The following is a 17,523-nucleotide window of genomic DNA, read 5'->3' as shown; positions in this document are numbered from 1 at the left end:
ATCACTGTAACATTATGAACAGTTTGAGCCTTAACGTGTATAAATATAGGAACATAAAAATGTATTGTAAATGTAAAAATTTAAATGTATTGCACATAAAAGTTGAATCAAATTTGTACCAAAGTAAATGTTTAAAAACAAACAATTCCTTGAAAATTAAATGCAAATGTGTTGAATTTCAAAGTTAAATCCAACTGAATTGTTAGGCAATGATACTTTCGTGTACCTTTGCGAATCACTGACTCTAGTACATCACAAGACTTTTTCAACAAAATGTAATCATTTATAATTTAGAAGATTTTAATGCTATATAAGTATCATATCATTGTAATCCAGCAAAAATGATTTATTTTTGCATTTTAAAAAATCACAAAATTTGGAGATATGCCCTTTGACTATGTATTTTTTTAAATTGTATTTATTTTAGATTTTTATTCATTATTTTAACATTTTATCTGAAACATTTTTGTTCTTATTTGGGGATTTTTTTAAAAATAAAATCACATGATTTGAGAATATAGTGAAGGTTTAGGATTTAAATTTTAAAACTAACTTCATACTCCTTTTCTGACTGGCAGTGTTTCAGTTTGGGGCGTTTATATTGTACATTTTTCCTTTCCTTGGTGTTTTTTTTAAATAAAAAGGTCAACCAACGAATCAATCAAATATGGCATTTTGAACTGTAAAGATATATTTTAATTTGTACTTAATTGTAACTTAATTATCACCAGTCAGCTCCATTCCTGATTGGGTGGGATAAATCATTTGATTCTTCTGCCTGATAGTGGGGTGTGCGGCGTCCATCTTGCTGGAGCACAAGTTCCCAAATATGATTCCATCCTCGCCCTGTAAAGCGCTACACAAAAAGTGCTTCAAAAATGTAAATTTTACTTCACATTTTCACACCAACCGCAATTCTATCTATCTATCTATCTATCTATCTATCTATCTATCTATCTATCTATCTATCTATCTATCTATCTATCTATCTAGCTAGCTAGCTATCTATCTATCTAGCTAGCTATATCTAGCTATATCTAGCTATCTATCTATATCTATCTATCTAGCTAGCTAGCTAGCTAGCTATATCTAGCTATATCTAGCTATATCTAGCTATCTATCTATATCTAGCTATCTTTTCACATCTGAATACACTCCAAAATATTGACTGTCTGCTTTATATAAAAAACACTGACTGTCTGGTTTTTCCATAGATAGAGAGATTATTCCTGTTTGCAGCAAATATGTTTAAATGCATCATTGAATCCCCCTCATGCACATTTAAAGATGAATGCAGCTTCTGTGTCCCCACCCAACTACCTCCAGGCTTCCCCCTCTCTTATGCTAAAAGCACTGCAACTCCCCCAGAATAAAATCTGTAAAGATATTCTCCACTTCAGAAGAATGTCCAATATTCTACTTTATTTTGTATTTTTGTATTTTTATTTTTTTCCTCCTGCATTTTGTTGTAGTAGCCCTTCTGACACACACACAGTCACACAAAAATGGCCCTAATGAGCAAGAGTCTGGAACTGTTTTCTTTGTGTCATGTAGCATTAGCTGATCTGGGTCAACGTCTTGCCTGAAATCTCACTCCCGTAAAAAAACCAAATGCCAGCACATTTTTTGCCACTGAAACCAGACTGGAAATCCTCGTGTCGACCCAATCTGACACCTGTGTCCTCCATTGCCCATCTCCCCCATTGTTGTTATCTTGCGGAATATTTGGATTAGCGCGATAGTGCTGGAATTGGCCCGGCGAGTCTAGGAGGAGATCCGTGTGAAAATATCTGCTTTTAGTCAAGGGCGTGCGCTCATATTTTGACGTGAGGTCGCAGCGACCTCTAAACACCCTCCAATGCCTTTTTTCTTTTTTTTTAATCGCATACTTTCACTAATTACCTGCAGTAATCTCACACATTGAATAATATGAAGACTCTCTTTGAATAATATGAAGACTCCCTTTTAATAATATGAAGACTCCCTTTCTTAAATACGCCATCATTGTATCTCTGTTCTCGCAGGGGCCTATCATCTCCTGTAACTCAGAGCGTCCTGACCAAGAAGAGGGAGTTCCATCACTAACAACATAAATAGAGATAAAAGAAATAGAAGTACAAAATGTCACGAACGGACGAGGTCAACAAGATGACGGAAAATGTCTATAGGGTATGAACGCTCTGTTTTATTTTTCACTATTTGGGGGAGTGATGTGTCTGACAAGTTTGATGTTTGTCAACAGGGCATTCCTGGACCAATTTAACCCCAGCTTGAAGAATTTTGTCACTATGGGCAAACACTATGAGAAAGCCCTCACAGGTTTGTCCAACTGCTTTTTGTTCACGTCCTACATGGAAAAAAGTAACATATATAAAGCGGCTGAAGCAAGTGTTTAACACGTCACCATTTTTCTTACTGCATACTGTATATTTCCAAAGGTGCTGTTGACAAGAACATTTCAACAGATGTTGGGAACAACCCTAGTAACCCATACATACAAAGGAAGGAGAACAAATTAGCTCAGAAATTAAGTTGTGTAATAATGTGAAATGACACAGGAAAAAAGTATTGAACACGCCAACTGGTATTTATTTAATGCTTTGTACGAAAGCCTTTGTTTGCAATGCTAGGTTCAAGATGCCTCCTGTATGGAGAAACTAGTCACATGCATTGATTTTGGTGTGATTTTGGCCCATTCCTCCACACAAGCAGTCTTCAAATCTTGAAGGTTTCTTGGGCTTCTTTCATGGACCTCGAGTTTCAGTTCTTTCCATAGATTTTCCATTCGTTTCAAGTCAGGTGGTTGGCTGGGCCATTCTAGCATTTTTTTTCTTTGAAACCAATTCAGAGTTTCCTTGGCAGTATGTTTTGGATTATTATCCTGCTGAAATGTCCACCCTCGTTTAATTTTCATCATCCTCGTAAATGGCAGCAGATTTTTGTCAAGAATGTCTCGGTACATTTGGCCATTCATCCTTCCTTCAATAATGTGAAATTTACCAGTACCATTTGCTGAAAAGCAGCCCCACATCATCATGTTCCAACCTCCGAACTTCACTGTCGGTATGGTGTTTTTAGGGTGATGTGCAGTGCCATTTCTCCTCCAAACCTGGTGTGTAATATGGCATCCAAACGGTTCAATTTTGCTCTCATCTGACCAGACTATATTCTCCCAGTATTTAACTGGCTTGTCAAAATGTTGTTGCCCCAAATGTGCTCACTGGAACGTTCAGAAGCTTAGATATGCGCCTGTAACCAATGGCATCGTTATGTTTTGCAACAATTACTTTGCGATGGTCTTGAGACGTCTCTCTGGTCTTACCCATCATGAGATGTGTCTTGACTCGCACCTTGGCAATGAGACCTTTTTGTAGGCCATCAATTAGGACTAAACCAGCTGATACTCATTTGCACTGACAAGAGGCTGGATTGCTGTTTGATTATTGATCGATTTTAGGTGTTGTCTTGGCTTTCCATGCCTTTTTGCACCTCTCTTTCTTCATGTGTTCAATACTTTTTCCCTGTGTCATTTCACATTATTACACACAACTTAATTTCTGATCTTATTTGTTCTACTTTCTTTGTATATATCGATTATTTGGGTTGTTCCCAACATCTGGTGAACATTTCATGTCAATAGCACCTTTGGAAATATATTTAGTGAGAAAATGCTGGCGTGTTAAATACTAATTTCATTCGCTGTATACAGTGAACCCACATTTATCACAGAGGATATGTTCCAGACTTACCTTCAGTAGGTAAAACACCACGATATACAGTAGACAGACGTTCCCCATCTAGCCATACCTCATCCTAATGGTTGTTCATGTTGATGAAGTTAATGGCGGTATGATTGTGTTTTTAGATACTTTCTACAAGCGTGTCCCAGCTCATCTCCAAATAACCTTGCACTCCTAGCAAAAATTATCATGTAATGGACTAAAAGTACTGAAACACACCTCCTAATCAATTAAGTGAATAATCAGCCAAGGATCTTATTTGTTCTTTTTTACATTTTGGACAACACATATCCTTCGAGATTTGTGGGAGTCCCTTTTCTATTATTACCAGTGCACAAAGCAAGGTCCACAAAGGCACGCTTGGGTGAGTTTGGTGTGGAATAACCACATCAAAAATGAACAGAGATGGGGTGACCTTATAAAAAGGCAAAACATTTCCACAAACACAAGAAGAGTGGAAACTGTTGGTAGCATTTAAACTCTTTATTTTCATCCATTTTTTAGTATGGCATTCCAATACCTACTATATGTCTATATTGTGCGGTGGTGGGAAGTACTGAAGTACAAATACTTTGTTACTGTACTTAAGTAGATTTTTCAGCTATCTGCTTTTTACCTGAGTATTAATTTGTTCTGACAACTTTTTACTTTTACTCCCTATATTTGAAAACCGATATCTATACTTCCTACTCTGTACTTTGCCAAAGTAAGGTTGCTACTTTTTTCCTCCTACGCGGGTGATGACACAACGTGAAAAAATACCTAATTGTAGAGAGTTAAAGTCAACCACATTTGAGATCTTGATTGATTGATATGTTGGTGTGTTAAAAGGCAGAAAAAACATGAACTAGGGAGCATTAATAGAGTCTGAGAAGTCAAACCCAGAAACATAATTGTTTTTTTTCAGTTGTTCTCAGTAACCTATTGAAAAAATTTTGTTCGTAGTTTTTTTTTTTTTTTTCAAAACAGGTATTGTATAATTGACAGCAAATACAATCCATCCATCCATTTTCAACACCGCTTATCCTGGTTAGGGTCACGGGACGCTGGAGCTTATCCCAGCTGACTTCGGGCGAAAGGCGGAGTACACCCTGAACTGGTCGCCAGTCAGTCGCAGGGCACATGTAGACACGGACAACCATTCGCACTCACATTCACACTGTCACTGAGTGGGAACTGAACCCACGCTGCCTGCACCAAAGTCAGGCAAGTTTAACACTACACCATCAGTGATGTAGAAAATATAATATTTTAATTTTACTTTTGTACTTAGGTACACTTTAGAGTCGAGTTTTTAAATTTTACTTAAGTAGAGCATTTGAATCAGCGCTTCTACTTTTACCAGAGTGTGAGTACTTTTACCACCTCATATGTACTGGATTATACATTACTGTGCAAAATATTTGCTGTTTCATACAAACAAACAACCATTCGCACGCACATTCACACCTACGGACAATTTAGAGTTGTCAATTAACCTACCATGCATGTTTTGGGATGTGGGAGGAAACCGGAGTGCCCGGAGAAAACCCACGCAGGCACGGGGAGAACATGCAAACTCCACACAGGCGTGATTGAACCCCGCTCCTCAGAACTGTGAGGCTGACGCTCTAACCAGTCGTCCACCGTGCCGCCCTATTTGTTTTCAAATCTCTAAATGGTCTTGCCCCGCCTTATCTCTCTGAGCGGCTCCATCCCTACACTTGTGCCGGATGGCTCAGGTCAGCTGAACCTGAAGGTTCTACAGAGAGGAAGTCTAGACGGGATAAGGCATGTCCCAATCTATGGAAAGAAACCCAATGGCACATGAGACGGTTCATTTTTAAAACCCGCCTTAAAACCCATCTGTATTCCTCGGTGTTCAACACAGCGTGAGACTTTAACCCTTTTTTTCGTGTCTTATTTGTTTTTATTGTTGGTTACTGTTTTCAAATGATGGTCAATTGTCTTATGGTTTATGTTTGATTTTTGTTTATGTACAGCACTTTGTTTCAGCTGAAGTTGTTTTTAAAGTGCTATGTGAATACAATTTAGTTGAGTTGGTCCCAATATCATTATGATTCTAAGTGGTGGACTGACTGTATTGATGCCATTTTGTTCCTTGTCTCATGTAGCACATCTTGTTTCAGGGGATTTTTTTTTCTTTTATCTTTTTGCGTAATCATGCAAAATGTCATTTGTCTGTCCTACTTTACTGGTTTATCTGTCCAAATGAATGTTATGGAAAATGTACAGTAGATCATAAAACAAAGCTAGTCGTAGACTAACTAAGACTTTTACACGGTACTGTATGAGCTACTGTGAACGTTTCCCAACATGTTCTGTCTTTCACAGGAGTGACGGTGGCAGCGAAGGGCTACTTCGACGCTCTGGTCAAGCTGGGAGAGCTGGCCAGCGACAGCCAAGGCTCCAAGGAGTTGGGTGAGTGAGTATGCGGAAAGTGCAGGGAAGGCCGCAGTGGAAGGAGGAAAATAAAAATTAGCCGCTTATAGACTCAAATAATTTCAGAGGGTTCGGGGCGTGGGGAAATAGTCCGTGGGCTTCGGAGCTTTGTGTTTGTCCGGGGAGGAGATGAAGACACGAGAGGAAATGTAGAGAGCGAGGAAACACAGGGAAAGGGAGAGAGTGGACTCATTGTTGGATAGATTAACAACACCACATGATCTCATTGTGATGCCGAAAACGGCGGGGGAGGCAGGCAGGAGTGTCAAGAGGGCGAGATGCCAGCCGCCGCATACTACTGCGCTGTGTGGCCCATGCAGAGAGGAGGCTCGATCCACTTTGTCAACCAGAGCCTGTGTGCACACCACTGAAAACTCTTTGGGCCATTCACAATATAGTGATACCACTTTTGACTGCTTACACAATCTAATGCAACAGAAATATTATAATCCTCACTTTTGATTGACACTGGGTTGGAAATTTAACACTTCTTTGTTTTTTTGTTTTTGTGGTTTGTTGTGGTTTAAAACTGCACTGAATCAATCAATATTTTGGTTACCTTACATACAGTACATACTTGAAAAATATGAGAAACAGCTCTCAATTGTGGATACAGCATTTGTATTGGATTTCATTGGATCGTGCAAGTGGCCGGTGTCACTATACTCCATTTACGTTATAGTCATATCGTTTGCGTAATAACATAAACGTCTTCTTTTTTTTTTTATGTTTTCGGAAAACAACTCAAGAAAAACAGAACAAATTCAACGAACAAAAAGAGTCCAGTTGCTTCGATTCCGTCTTTGCGGATGACCATGACCTGGATGACAGACATAAAGAAAAAAAAAAAACATTTTTAGCAAGCATATAGGTATTTTTTTATTGATATTGTGAGAATAAGTTAAACATGATTTATTTTAGACAGTTATGCAATTAGGCTAACGACATTCATATTCTTATTATAAGAGATCTTTTTTTATTTACAGTAACACCCCACCACATCGATTGCAGCCCGCGATGTCGCAAATGTTTCTGTTTAACATATATATATTTTTATATTGTGTTAACGTGTTTACAATGTGTTTAAAAGGTGTATTTAAATAAATGTATATGTGGTTACTGTGTGAGAGGGGTATTTTAATGGTTAAACTGTAAAACAATTTGTTATTGATAATTATTTTATGGTGGTGGTTTGACACAAGCAGATCCTCTTTCGAGAAACTTGCTACAGATCGCGTAAATTGTAGCGCACACAGAAACAGTATGCCAGCTACAAAACTTCTCAAACTGGCACCGAACTGCAGTCGAGGACAGAAAAAGTTGTGCCAGGTGGCAATTTTGCAACGTTGCTCTAATGTCATACCTATACCTACTGTATATTAATAATAACAATATTCCCCCAAAAATAATAACATCTGCAGGGTGCAAAAGTAAAAGCATAAAGCTAGTGTCTGTTATTAGTCTCCTGTTATGTGTGTTGTTGTATTACACTAGTTTTTGCTGTGCTGTTGTATTTATTGTATAGCTTCCTTTATAATACTGTATGATGCCAAACCTCGAGTTGCTCAGCTGCTTTTCATTGTTTTGCGACAATCACCGTAAACTATTCTATTTTGTTCTGCTCTGTTCTTTTCTGTGTGACCCTGTTGTCCAGGTGACACATTGTTCCAGATGGCCGAGGTCCACAGACAGATCCAGGTGCAGCTGGAAGACGTGGTGAGATGGGGGAAGAACGTGACATAGTGCAGACATCAATGAAACATGAATTAGCATTTGTGTGAGTGTGTGTGTGTCTCTCTCTGTGTCTTTGGCTGTTTTTCAACAGCTCAAGTTGTTTCATTCCGAGCTGCTGACCCAGCTGGAGCAGAAGTTGGAACTGGACATCAAATACCTCACAGTAAGTCAACGTGAGGACACGAGGTTGTCCTGCAGATGACACATGGTTCACATCAAGTTCACCAGACACCTTGTCATAGAAGTACAACATAGTGGTGACGCTTAGGTGCAGTGCCCTCACAGACATGGACATGGAGACGTCCTATGACACACACACACACTACTTTACATTGCAGTAAAGTGTCAAATATTTACAAAGTTTGTCCTTCTTCAGGCCACATTGAAGAAGTACCAGAATGAGCGGCGGTCGAAAACCGATTCTATCGAGCGCTGTCAGAGCCAGCTGAAGAAACTGCGAAGGAAGAGCTTAGGCAGCCGTCACCCGAACAAGTACGGAGACAGAGAGATGCAGGTGAGTACATTTACCTCTTTTGCAGTTGTGCATCTCAAATCAGCTCGCTGTAATTCTGTATTGTTCATGAGAAATAAACAGGTCGCTATTAATGAGCTTACAGGGCAATCTGCATCAGCTGATTGTTCCGGGAGCGAGTTCACAATGAGAAGATTGAGGGGGTTTATTTGCTTAATATGGAAGTCAAGGAGCAAGTGTTTTTTTTTTTTTGGGTGGGGGGGATCAACAAGGCCATGAATGGTTTTAGATTTATTTGTGATGCAGGAAGTGATGTCACGTGTTATTCCTGGTATATAACAATGTACACTAAAGGTCACTCCAGCGCCATGGTTGGCTACAAATTAAAGAACGCATGCTGGGTTATTAATGGACATCCCTCTGATTATGTTCCCAGTTTGTGGAGCTGATGAGTCGCCGCCAAGTAGAGCTGGACTCGCTGGTCGCTACGGGTTACAGGTCGGCGCTCACCGAGGAGAGGAGGCGATACTGCTTCCTGGTGGACAGACAGTGTTGTGTGACCAAGCTGCTTATCAACTACCACTGCAAGGTGATGTGTTGAAATGAGTCTGTGAGACTGTGTCCACATTTCTAATAGGGTAGAGAACTGTACAGTGGTGCTTTGAGAGACACGTTGAATTTGTTCCGTGCCCATTCTTATAACTCTAAAAAGTCTTGAATCAAATCATGTTTGAAATGAATGGAAATTCCATTAATCCATTCCAGCCTCCCGGAAAAAAAAATAAACAAAATGTTAATGTGTTTTTTAGTAAGAAAAATAGCACTTTATAATATTGTATCTTATAAAATTAAATTAAATTAAACAGATTTTTTTTAAAGTAACAGTTTTTAACCAAATGTTTTGCTTCTGGTTTGTGCACCCCGGCCACCTGGGGGCAGTATAATACAGACATGCAGATTTACATGGAGACGATCACTCCTCAGTAAGCCGCAGTAATATTAGTCGTTCTTCACAGAGGATAAAAGATATATATATGCCTGTGAGTGGATAATATCCGTTGCTTTAAGGTTCTAACACTCTTAAAGGCACATGCATGTAAACAGACACTACAAAATGTACAGTGTTTTTGATGTATTTTATGCTTGCAATTCATTTTTTGTGTTCAAATGTTTACAGTTTTAAAAAATGTGTTTTGATATGTTTTAATGAGTTTAAACTAGGGCTGCATGATATTTTGTTTCAGCATCGTCATCGCGATGTGCACAATAGTCACATTGTGGGGTCTGCTGCGATGTTGGTGTACTGTAATATACTGTGAATCAACTGTAATATTATAAGTGACCAGCAGAGGGACCTGTTTGGACATGTTCAACAGATTAAAAGATTGTACACTTGCTGCATTTCCTATTTTGCTCTTCAAAATGAAACTATGCAGGCAGCTGCATGAGTGTGCGAGGTGCCTTCAGGGACACTGTAAATAGGAGTGAATGCGTTCTTTTGTAATACAGTACATAATTGTAAAAATGGATTACTAGAAAAAATATTATTTGCATCAGAATTTTTTCCTGAATACATTTTACGAACACACTGTGATGATATGGAATTTATTTTGTAAGAAAAGATGAATGATTCTGTTAATATAGTCAGCCAGAGCAGCGAGAAATGTAAAGTTATCAATATCCTTTCACCATCGTTCCTGTCATACTGTGTTGCGTGTTTTTGTTTGCACATTAAGGAAAACTCCAGTTTTTGTTTTAATCAGAAGCAGAATCATGTTTATTTGCCAAGTATGTCCAAAAACCACACAAGGAATTTGTCTCCGGTAGTTGGAGTAGTTAGTTCAATTGACAGAGAACACTTTTGAGACATAGACATTAAAAAAACCCCAAAAAAACACAATTCAAACAACACGTTTTTGAGATTGTAGGGTGAAAGCTGCAGCTGGCTACTAGTATGGACTGAATAAGTGACGATAATAGGGAAATTAAATGCCAGTATTTTGAGGCTAAAAACTCCACATATTGAAAAGAAAATAACTAATAGTTTGTTTTGGACCGATGAACTTAGTTCAAAATTTTGAATTATGAACTATGAACTGAACTAGTTCATTTTAGGAACGATGAACTGAACTTTGAACTAGTTTGCGTAGAAAATAAACTTTCCCAAGACTGATTACATTGCAATATATATCGCAGGTTTAAAAAAAAAAAATTAATGTAATTTTTTCCACTATCGTGCAGCCCTAGTTTAAACATGTTTAAAGCGTAAAGGAGTAAAACTATTTTAAAATGTTTTTGATATGATCTCACAATATAACGAATTTTCACCGCGAGTACGTATGAAACTTACTTTTGAGTTTCCGTCCACGAGAAATGGGGGGGGGTTCACTTTATTGAGTTAGATTTTTTTTTAAAGCGACGTCATTAATCCGGTTCTTTTTTTTACACAGGTGAGAGAGCTCCTGTCGCAAAAACTGTCATCGTGGCAACAGTCGTGCACTCAGCCGACCAAGCTTCCGGAGCGCGCTCTCAACCTGCTGCGTCACACAGCGCCGCAGAGCTCCGGAGCCGCCGGGATCGCCGAGGTCCTCCGACACACCAAGCTGGGCAGCTCTCAGTCAGAACAGGTACCTCGGCTTCCTCCCACATTTCCCCAAAAATATGCATATTAGTTTTGATATTCTTCACTTTGACCAGTTTTACAAGCATTATTTTATTTTCACCAAATCCCTTCAATGACCTTTGATTTTAAATTCAATTTGTTGTTAAAAATATGTACTGATGAGATGAGGTGATTATTCCATTATATGGTTTTCCCATTCGTAAAAAATGTTTTATCATCCATTTCCAAGTCAGCCATTTTGATTTGATGCAGCTGTTTTGGGGCAAATTCAAAAACACATACTTTCACAAACGTCTCCAAGGGAATTCATCCAAATTATCCCCAATCGGAAGAAGATACACCAGACAGATGACGCTAAATTGCCAAGCATTTAATATGGGCAGAGCATGAAAAGTTTGATGATCATTTCGAGGATTCTTGGAAAATTGGACAAAATTTGCCTCTGAAACCAGTTTCACCGATGGATGTGAAATTTGGCGTACGTCTATCATAACGGGATGTACGTAAAAATCTCATGGGACCATGCCCAACAATTGAACAGGAAGTGGGCCGTTTTGTTTTGAAGCAGCCATTTTGGGCTTTTACCAGGGCTCGTATTCCAACTACGGAATTCGCCCAGATGAGGAAGAATCAGAAGTGGAGACAGATGGGCGAGGTTCCGTGCGAGAGAGAGAAAATCTGCATGGAAATTGCCATTTTTCTTCACTCTAAACAATTTTACAAGCGTTTATTTTCAACAAATACCTTCTTAACCAAAGTCCTACACACTACTGACTTATGATTTCATTTGCTGTAGAAAAAAATACTTTATGTAATACAGTAATATGATGAGGCTGTATGTGGTTTTCACAGTCATAAGGGTCCTCTGAGGTAAGTTATGATACTACAATGTGGCTTTCGACTGAAATTAGCTTGACATCCCTGCAGTGTCAATTGGGCGTAGGTGTGAATGTGAAAATGGATGGGCAAATATTTCAAGTTTGGAGGATGTTTGTGGCCTATTAGTAGTAGCTTTAAAATTGGAACATTTCGAGTCTTAATTGTCCATAGGTGTGAATGTGAAAATGAATGGATGTACAGTGTGTCAGTGAAGGAAAAATTACAAAGATGGACAAATGTTTAAGCCTTTGAGGAGGTTTGTGGCCTTGAAGTAGCTTTTATATTGTTTTACAGAGGCTGTCAGTACAAGAGGTCCCACCCCTGTTGAATGGCGACCGCTCCCAGCAGCAGCGCTCGCTCCCCTCCTCGTCCTCGCTGAGCGACGCCTGTCCTCAGGTCTCCCCTCGGACGTTCCGGCCCGTGTCCGCCGCTGGATTAGGGGGCGCGGGGGGTTCGTCGAGAGGAGCGTCTCCTCAACGCGGTTGCTCCCCCCTCAGCGTGTCCGCCGGGAGCCCCCTGGCCGACAGCAGCACTAGCGGCAGCGCCAGCCCGGCCGCGTCCCAGTCCTCCGGTCTCCTCATGGCCGCCAACACAAGCAACCTGTCGCCGAGCCTCATCCCCTCCACCGTCATGTCGCTCAGCCAGATGTCCCCGACCGGTGGCTCCTCGCAGGGCGTGACCCTCGCCATACCGCACGGCGCCCCCCACAGCCCCCCTTTGCCTCACAGCGCCCCTCTGTCCAGGGCTATGACTCCTGTGCAGCTGCTGCACCAACAGGTGTGCCCGGGAGTTAACAACACTCTCCCTCCTGCTCATCCTTGGCTGATGAAGGCTGCGGAGATGTGTGCCACGGCCACTCTTCCGCTACCCAAGAGGCCTGGCAGTGAAATGAGGCTAGGCGGCTTTCAAGGTGACATGGACCTCAAAGATTCATCTATATTAACTCCCTCTCTGCAGATGTTTAGAATTGATATAGCCACTCCCACTACATTCCAGTTGCACTGCCGGGTCCGCTACCCTTGTCCTGCTCTCTTCTCCGCCTGTGCCTGTCCTGTCCTATATTGTCCTATTCTTCCCCCACAGAGTGTAGCACTATTGTCCCATATAAAACTTGAATCCAGTGTGCCATGGATTGGAGTATTAATACAATGCTTTGTTTTGTTTGTTTTTCTTTCAGCGAGTGTCCTGTCTTTTCTTGTTTATTTTTCTCTTTTTGCTCTCCGTTTTTTTCTTTTCTGTCACTCCCCTTTAAAATCTTGTTCTGTCTGACTGACATTTTCCATAAATATCCATCGTAATATAATACATCAGAAGCCATTTGCGCATTTATTCCACATCCTTATTTATCCTTCCCTTTCTGACCCAGGTGCCAGGACGCTACCTCTATCGGGGCCCACGCGGGTGGAGGCCATGTTCGCTCACTCGCCTGGAGAATCTGAAGGTGGAGGAAGAGGAGGAGGCGGTGCTTCCTTGCTGCACTTCCTGCCCGGGGACAGCATCACTCTACTGATTTCTGAGCCGAGGGACGGCTGGCACTATGGGCAGAATGATCGGACCGGACGGTATGTTACAAGGCTCACTCAATGCCATCAGATTACAACTCGAAACATGTCAAGGCCACTCATTTACAAACCTTAGTCACTTCATTGAATTGTTTGTTTCTCTTTTACCTTGTTCTACTTACTTTGTTGTGTTACTTTAACTGCAAGAAAGGAAAAAAAAAAAAAAAGAAAACATTTGAAAAACAAAAAAAAAATCTGCAAATAGGCGAAATCACGGGTGCTGAACTCTGTACTCAAAATCTTTGTTTTTGTTTTTTCTCTACTCTAAATCTTTGTTTTTTCTGTACTCTAAATCTTTTTTTTTTTTTTTTTTTTTGTCTGGGACAGGAAAGGCTGGTTCCCTTTCTCCTACACTCAGCCACAACATAGCCGGACGGATCACCTTCAGAGGCGAGTCAGCCTAGACCATACACCTAAAAAGTACAATCATATAATACTACCTATACTCTCACTATCAATCACTGGCCACAACATTAGGTTCTGGCAAGTGGATGTAACAGTTGGCTGATAACGTGTGTATTCCTTGCCCACCTCGCAGCTCGCTCTTCCTATCAAAGGCCAACAGCACCAGCATGAGCCAGCTGGACCAGCTGGTGTCTCCGGCTCTCACCCCAGAGTCCGAGGGGGAGCGCTCCCTCCCTCTCCAGAGGATCAGCACCTTCCGCCCGCGCCCGTACAGCATGGCTGACAGCAACAAGGTCAGATCGTAACCAACCAAAACATAGATACGTAAATGTGAAATGAGTAATAAGCAAGGTCTTTCTCTTATCTATGACAGATATGTGCACAGTTGGCCTCCTCACCACCATCTCCAACTAGGTATTTGGTAGCATGACTTATTTGAAATGAAGTGTGACTATAATGTTACACTAAATGTTATGAGTTTGAAGTTTTATTTTGGGGAATGTACAATGAATTAAAAAACTCAAAGAGAGGTGATGAATTTACCTCTCCAGTAGAAATGTTGCTAATTCCGCATTGTTTCTGAATCCTCTCAGCTGCCTGAGGTCCCTTCGCTCTGCTTCTGTTTGTTAAGTCTTACGCCCAGTTGTTGACGAACGAGGGATAGGCTTTTTTTTTTTTTTTTCTGGAGGTGGGAATTCCGCCATAGTTTCAGTCAAGATCCTGAAGCCCAAGGTAACAGGGTCAGTCTGAAGCTATGAAAAAGCCGTACTTAAGAATGGGCCTACGGGTGCGCAGCAAATGATTGCCAACTCGTAGTCACACCTTCTGCCTGTGATTGGTTGTTTTTCCTCGAGTGCAGTTGTTATTGAATTAAAATGTACTGTAAATTAGAGATACAAGAGAAGACGACTTCCAATATGTGGACATATAAATGCGCACCAAGTCTTTGGAAATGTTCAGCGTGCAGCTCCACTCTGTTTGTTCATGGAAGCAGCGCATGTCAGCGAGGACATGCTTTAATTTACCGTAGCTGCTAAAATAATTTTTTTTTGCATTTTTTTTTTTAATTGTCTAGACAAACAAAAACAAAAATCAAATCGACTGCCAATAATTCACGTACACAAAAAAATATATTTTCGAATCAACAAAAAGGTAATATGTATTCTTAATTTTGTGTTTCAGGACCAACCCTTTTGCCCACGTTCGCCTCCGAAGAACGGTCACCAACGATCGCTCAGCTCCCATCATCGAGTGAGCGCTCCTCTTTACAGAACAGATTCAATAGTACTCTCCTCTCTGTTTTCCTATTAGTCATTTAATCTGATACCAGTTACTTGGGGGGGGGCGTCAGTATTTCTAAAGGAGAGTGTGTGTGCGTGTATGCGGAACAGATCTGTGATTAAGAGAATAAATCTTAAATTGTTCATTTCGACTAAAAGCAGGTGTGGGCCACTGTTTTCAGGAACGTCCTAAATGTATGAAGAAAAAAAAATAGCATGGATCAAATTATTATATAAAATATTATGAGCAATGTTTTCAGGACCACCACTGCTCTAGAGAAACACTAATAGTCAAAATTGAGATGATTTTTGACATTTTTGCTGTATATTATCAGTCTGCTGTAATCATCAGTTTTAGGCTTCTCAATAAGAACTTCATGTGCTCTTTAGCAAACCGTAGTGCTTTTGGTTTGCTTTCTTGCCTCATTCACAGAAGTGCTTGTAGCTTTGTGTATTGCAAGGACTGGTTCCTATTTACAGCTTGACACATCAAGTCAAGTGTTGTGCCTCGGGAACAGGTTCCTACTGTAATTGTCGGATTGTTGCCTTATTTTCCATATAGTTTTGATTCATGTGTTCACACTGCTTTTAGATGTAGTTATCGTGTAAATTGTATGACTTCACACCCAACTGTGAATGTGCAGGTGAAGGTGATGACAGGTTGAGGCCAGTATTCAAACAAATCTGCTTTGATGTCTCATATTACCCAATGTTGCTCTTTACCTCGCCTGGAGTATGGAGTGGATTTTAAAAATAGGTTCCCCTTGTGTAAAAATATTAAAAATACATTTGATCATTTTTTTTGGTCATTCTTATATCCACTACGAGGTAGCCTTGAAGTGTAATTAATCTCTGAAATAATGAATCATAGATGAATGAAGAATTTTCCCAGTAGAAGCCAGTTTTAAAGAATGCAAATGAGGACTGCGTTACCGTAAAGCGTGAACATCTGGACTGCAGGGTGGTTTTATTATTGAAAAGGTCGTTTTTCTTATCTAGAAAGAAGAAAGTTGTGAAGGGTAAGTTTGAAGAAAAGTCAATTTTTGTCTTTGGATGTTTTTGATTCCTTTTCAGTCCCCATTATAAAGTTAAGTCATCATGAGGGTGGGATAGACGATTATCGTTTGTGTTGCTGTTTACCCATGAGACTAAGAAGAATTTTGTATGGAACAAAAGCTTATTGGAAAGTGCTGGAGAAGGTTTACAGGAAGGTTGACGGGAGCCAAGCATTCAATGGTTAACTATAGATATCAATTGCCTTTGAGTAGCTCTGTAGCCACAAGAGAAATATTGTGTTTGTAAAGTTTGTTCTAACTGCTCGTGATTTTTATTTTTTTGTCCCTCGAGGGACATCATCAGTCAAGATGGCCACAAAAGTAATGAAAACGTAAATGCTTTTGCATCAGCACAAATTGTGATTTAACATGTATGTTGTCTTCACTTTGGTAGTAGGATTTCTGTACCTATTGTATATTATTGTAGAAGGATGTTGGTTTATAGTGCTTGATGTGAAGTTTAAATGAGTAATGATGTCAAAGTTAAAGTATTTAAATGACAAAGAATCTAATAATAAACAAGATATCCATCAGTTTGTTGGTAAAATCCTGTAATAATCGAATGCAGGGCACATTATGTAATTACTTGACAAGTAAATACATTTATGTGCTTACACCCCTCACATTTGTGTAAATATATCTTTTCATGTGACATCATTGAAGAACTCCATGCCACAGAGGTTTAAGGCAGTGCTGGAAAATAATGATGGCCAGCCAGACAAAATAGTTACACTTTGGGCACAATATGGACAGTTTCACTTAGGGATGTGCTCACTTTTGTTGCCAGCGGTTTTGGTTTTAATGACTGTGTGTGGGCACTATTTGGACATTCTCACTTAACGGTTTGCTCATTTTTGTTTCCAGTGATTTTGACATTTAATGGCTGTGGGCTGAGTTGTTTTCCAATGGAAAGCTGTATTTACAAAAATGTGAAGTGCATACCCACTTTATTGAGCTACTGTAAAACTCTTCTACCAAAGTGAAATGTCCACACTATGCACCCGTTTCCACATTGGCTATGTGAAAAAACAAATGTTGTATACAGCCAGAAAGAGTCTATGTGGCTGCAGTTTCCTAACATAACAATGAATACTGACATTGTGTGAAATAAAAAATTTAAATCTGTGGAGTAAATGTTCCTGTTTTCATTGTGTTAATTCAAGTTGGCGCTTTCTGAATAAATATGAATCAGTGGTTAAGCAGTTTAATGTGAGACTTCTATTCTCACGGTTCATCCTATTTTCCTGAATAATTATTGTGTGAAACAATGAATTCATTTAAAATTTTAATCAGCTTAAAGCTTGGTGAAAGCTCTCGGATGGGATCAGGGT

General features: G+C 39.9%; 1 protein-coding gene across 2 annotated transcripts; it reads left to right on the top strand.

The window, feature by feature from the left end:
• Positions 1 to 2,240: 2,240 nt before the first annotated feature.
• zgc:158689 (uncharacterized protein LOC791177 homolog) lies at positions 2,241 to 17,320 on the top strand. Of its 2 annotated transcripts, none has more exons than XM_061674544.1 (13): positions 2,241 to 2,319; positions 6,075 to 6,161; positions 7,837 to 7,898; positions 8,008 to 8,079; positions 8,293 to 8,430; positions 8,825 to 8,977; positions 10,839 to 11,015; positions 12,185 to 12,800; positions 13,257 to 13,452; positions 13,780 to 13,842; positions 13,991 to 14,150; positions 14,231 to 14,271; positions 15,040 to 17,320. In XM_061674544.1, exons 1-13 carry the CDS (start codon positions 2,289 to 2,291, stop codon positions 15,110 to 15,112), a joined length of 1,869 nt encoding a protein of 622 aa, XP_061530528.1. In that variant the 5' UTR covers positions 2,241 to 2,288; the 3' UTR covers positions 15,113 to 17,320. The 2 variants fall into 2 exon arrangements, with proteins under 2 accessions (XP_061530528.1, XP_061530527.1); XM_061674543.1 differs by having other exon boundaries at positions 13,780 to 13,872.
• The last annotated feature ends 203 nt before the right edge of the window (positions 17,321 to 17,523 follow it).

The sequence above is a fragment of the Phycodurus eques genome, chromosome 4 (genome assembly GCF_024500275.1).
Source record: "Phycodurus eques isolate BA_2022a chromosome 4, UOR_Pequ_1.1, whole genome shotgun sequence".
Classification (NCBI taxonomy): Eukaryota; Metazoa; Chordata; class Actinopteri; order Syngnathiformes; family Syngnathidae; genus Phycodurus; species Phycodurus eques.
This window is presented reverse-complemented; position numbering and strand designations above follow the sequence as displayed.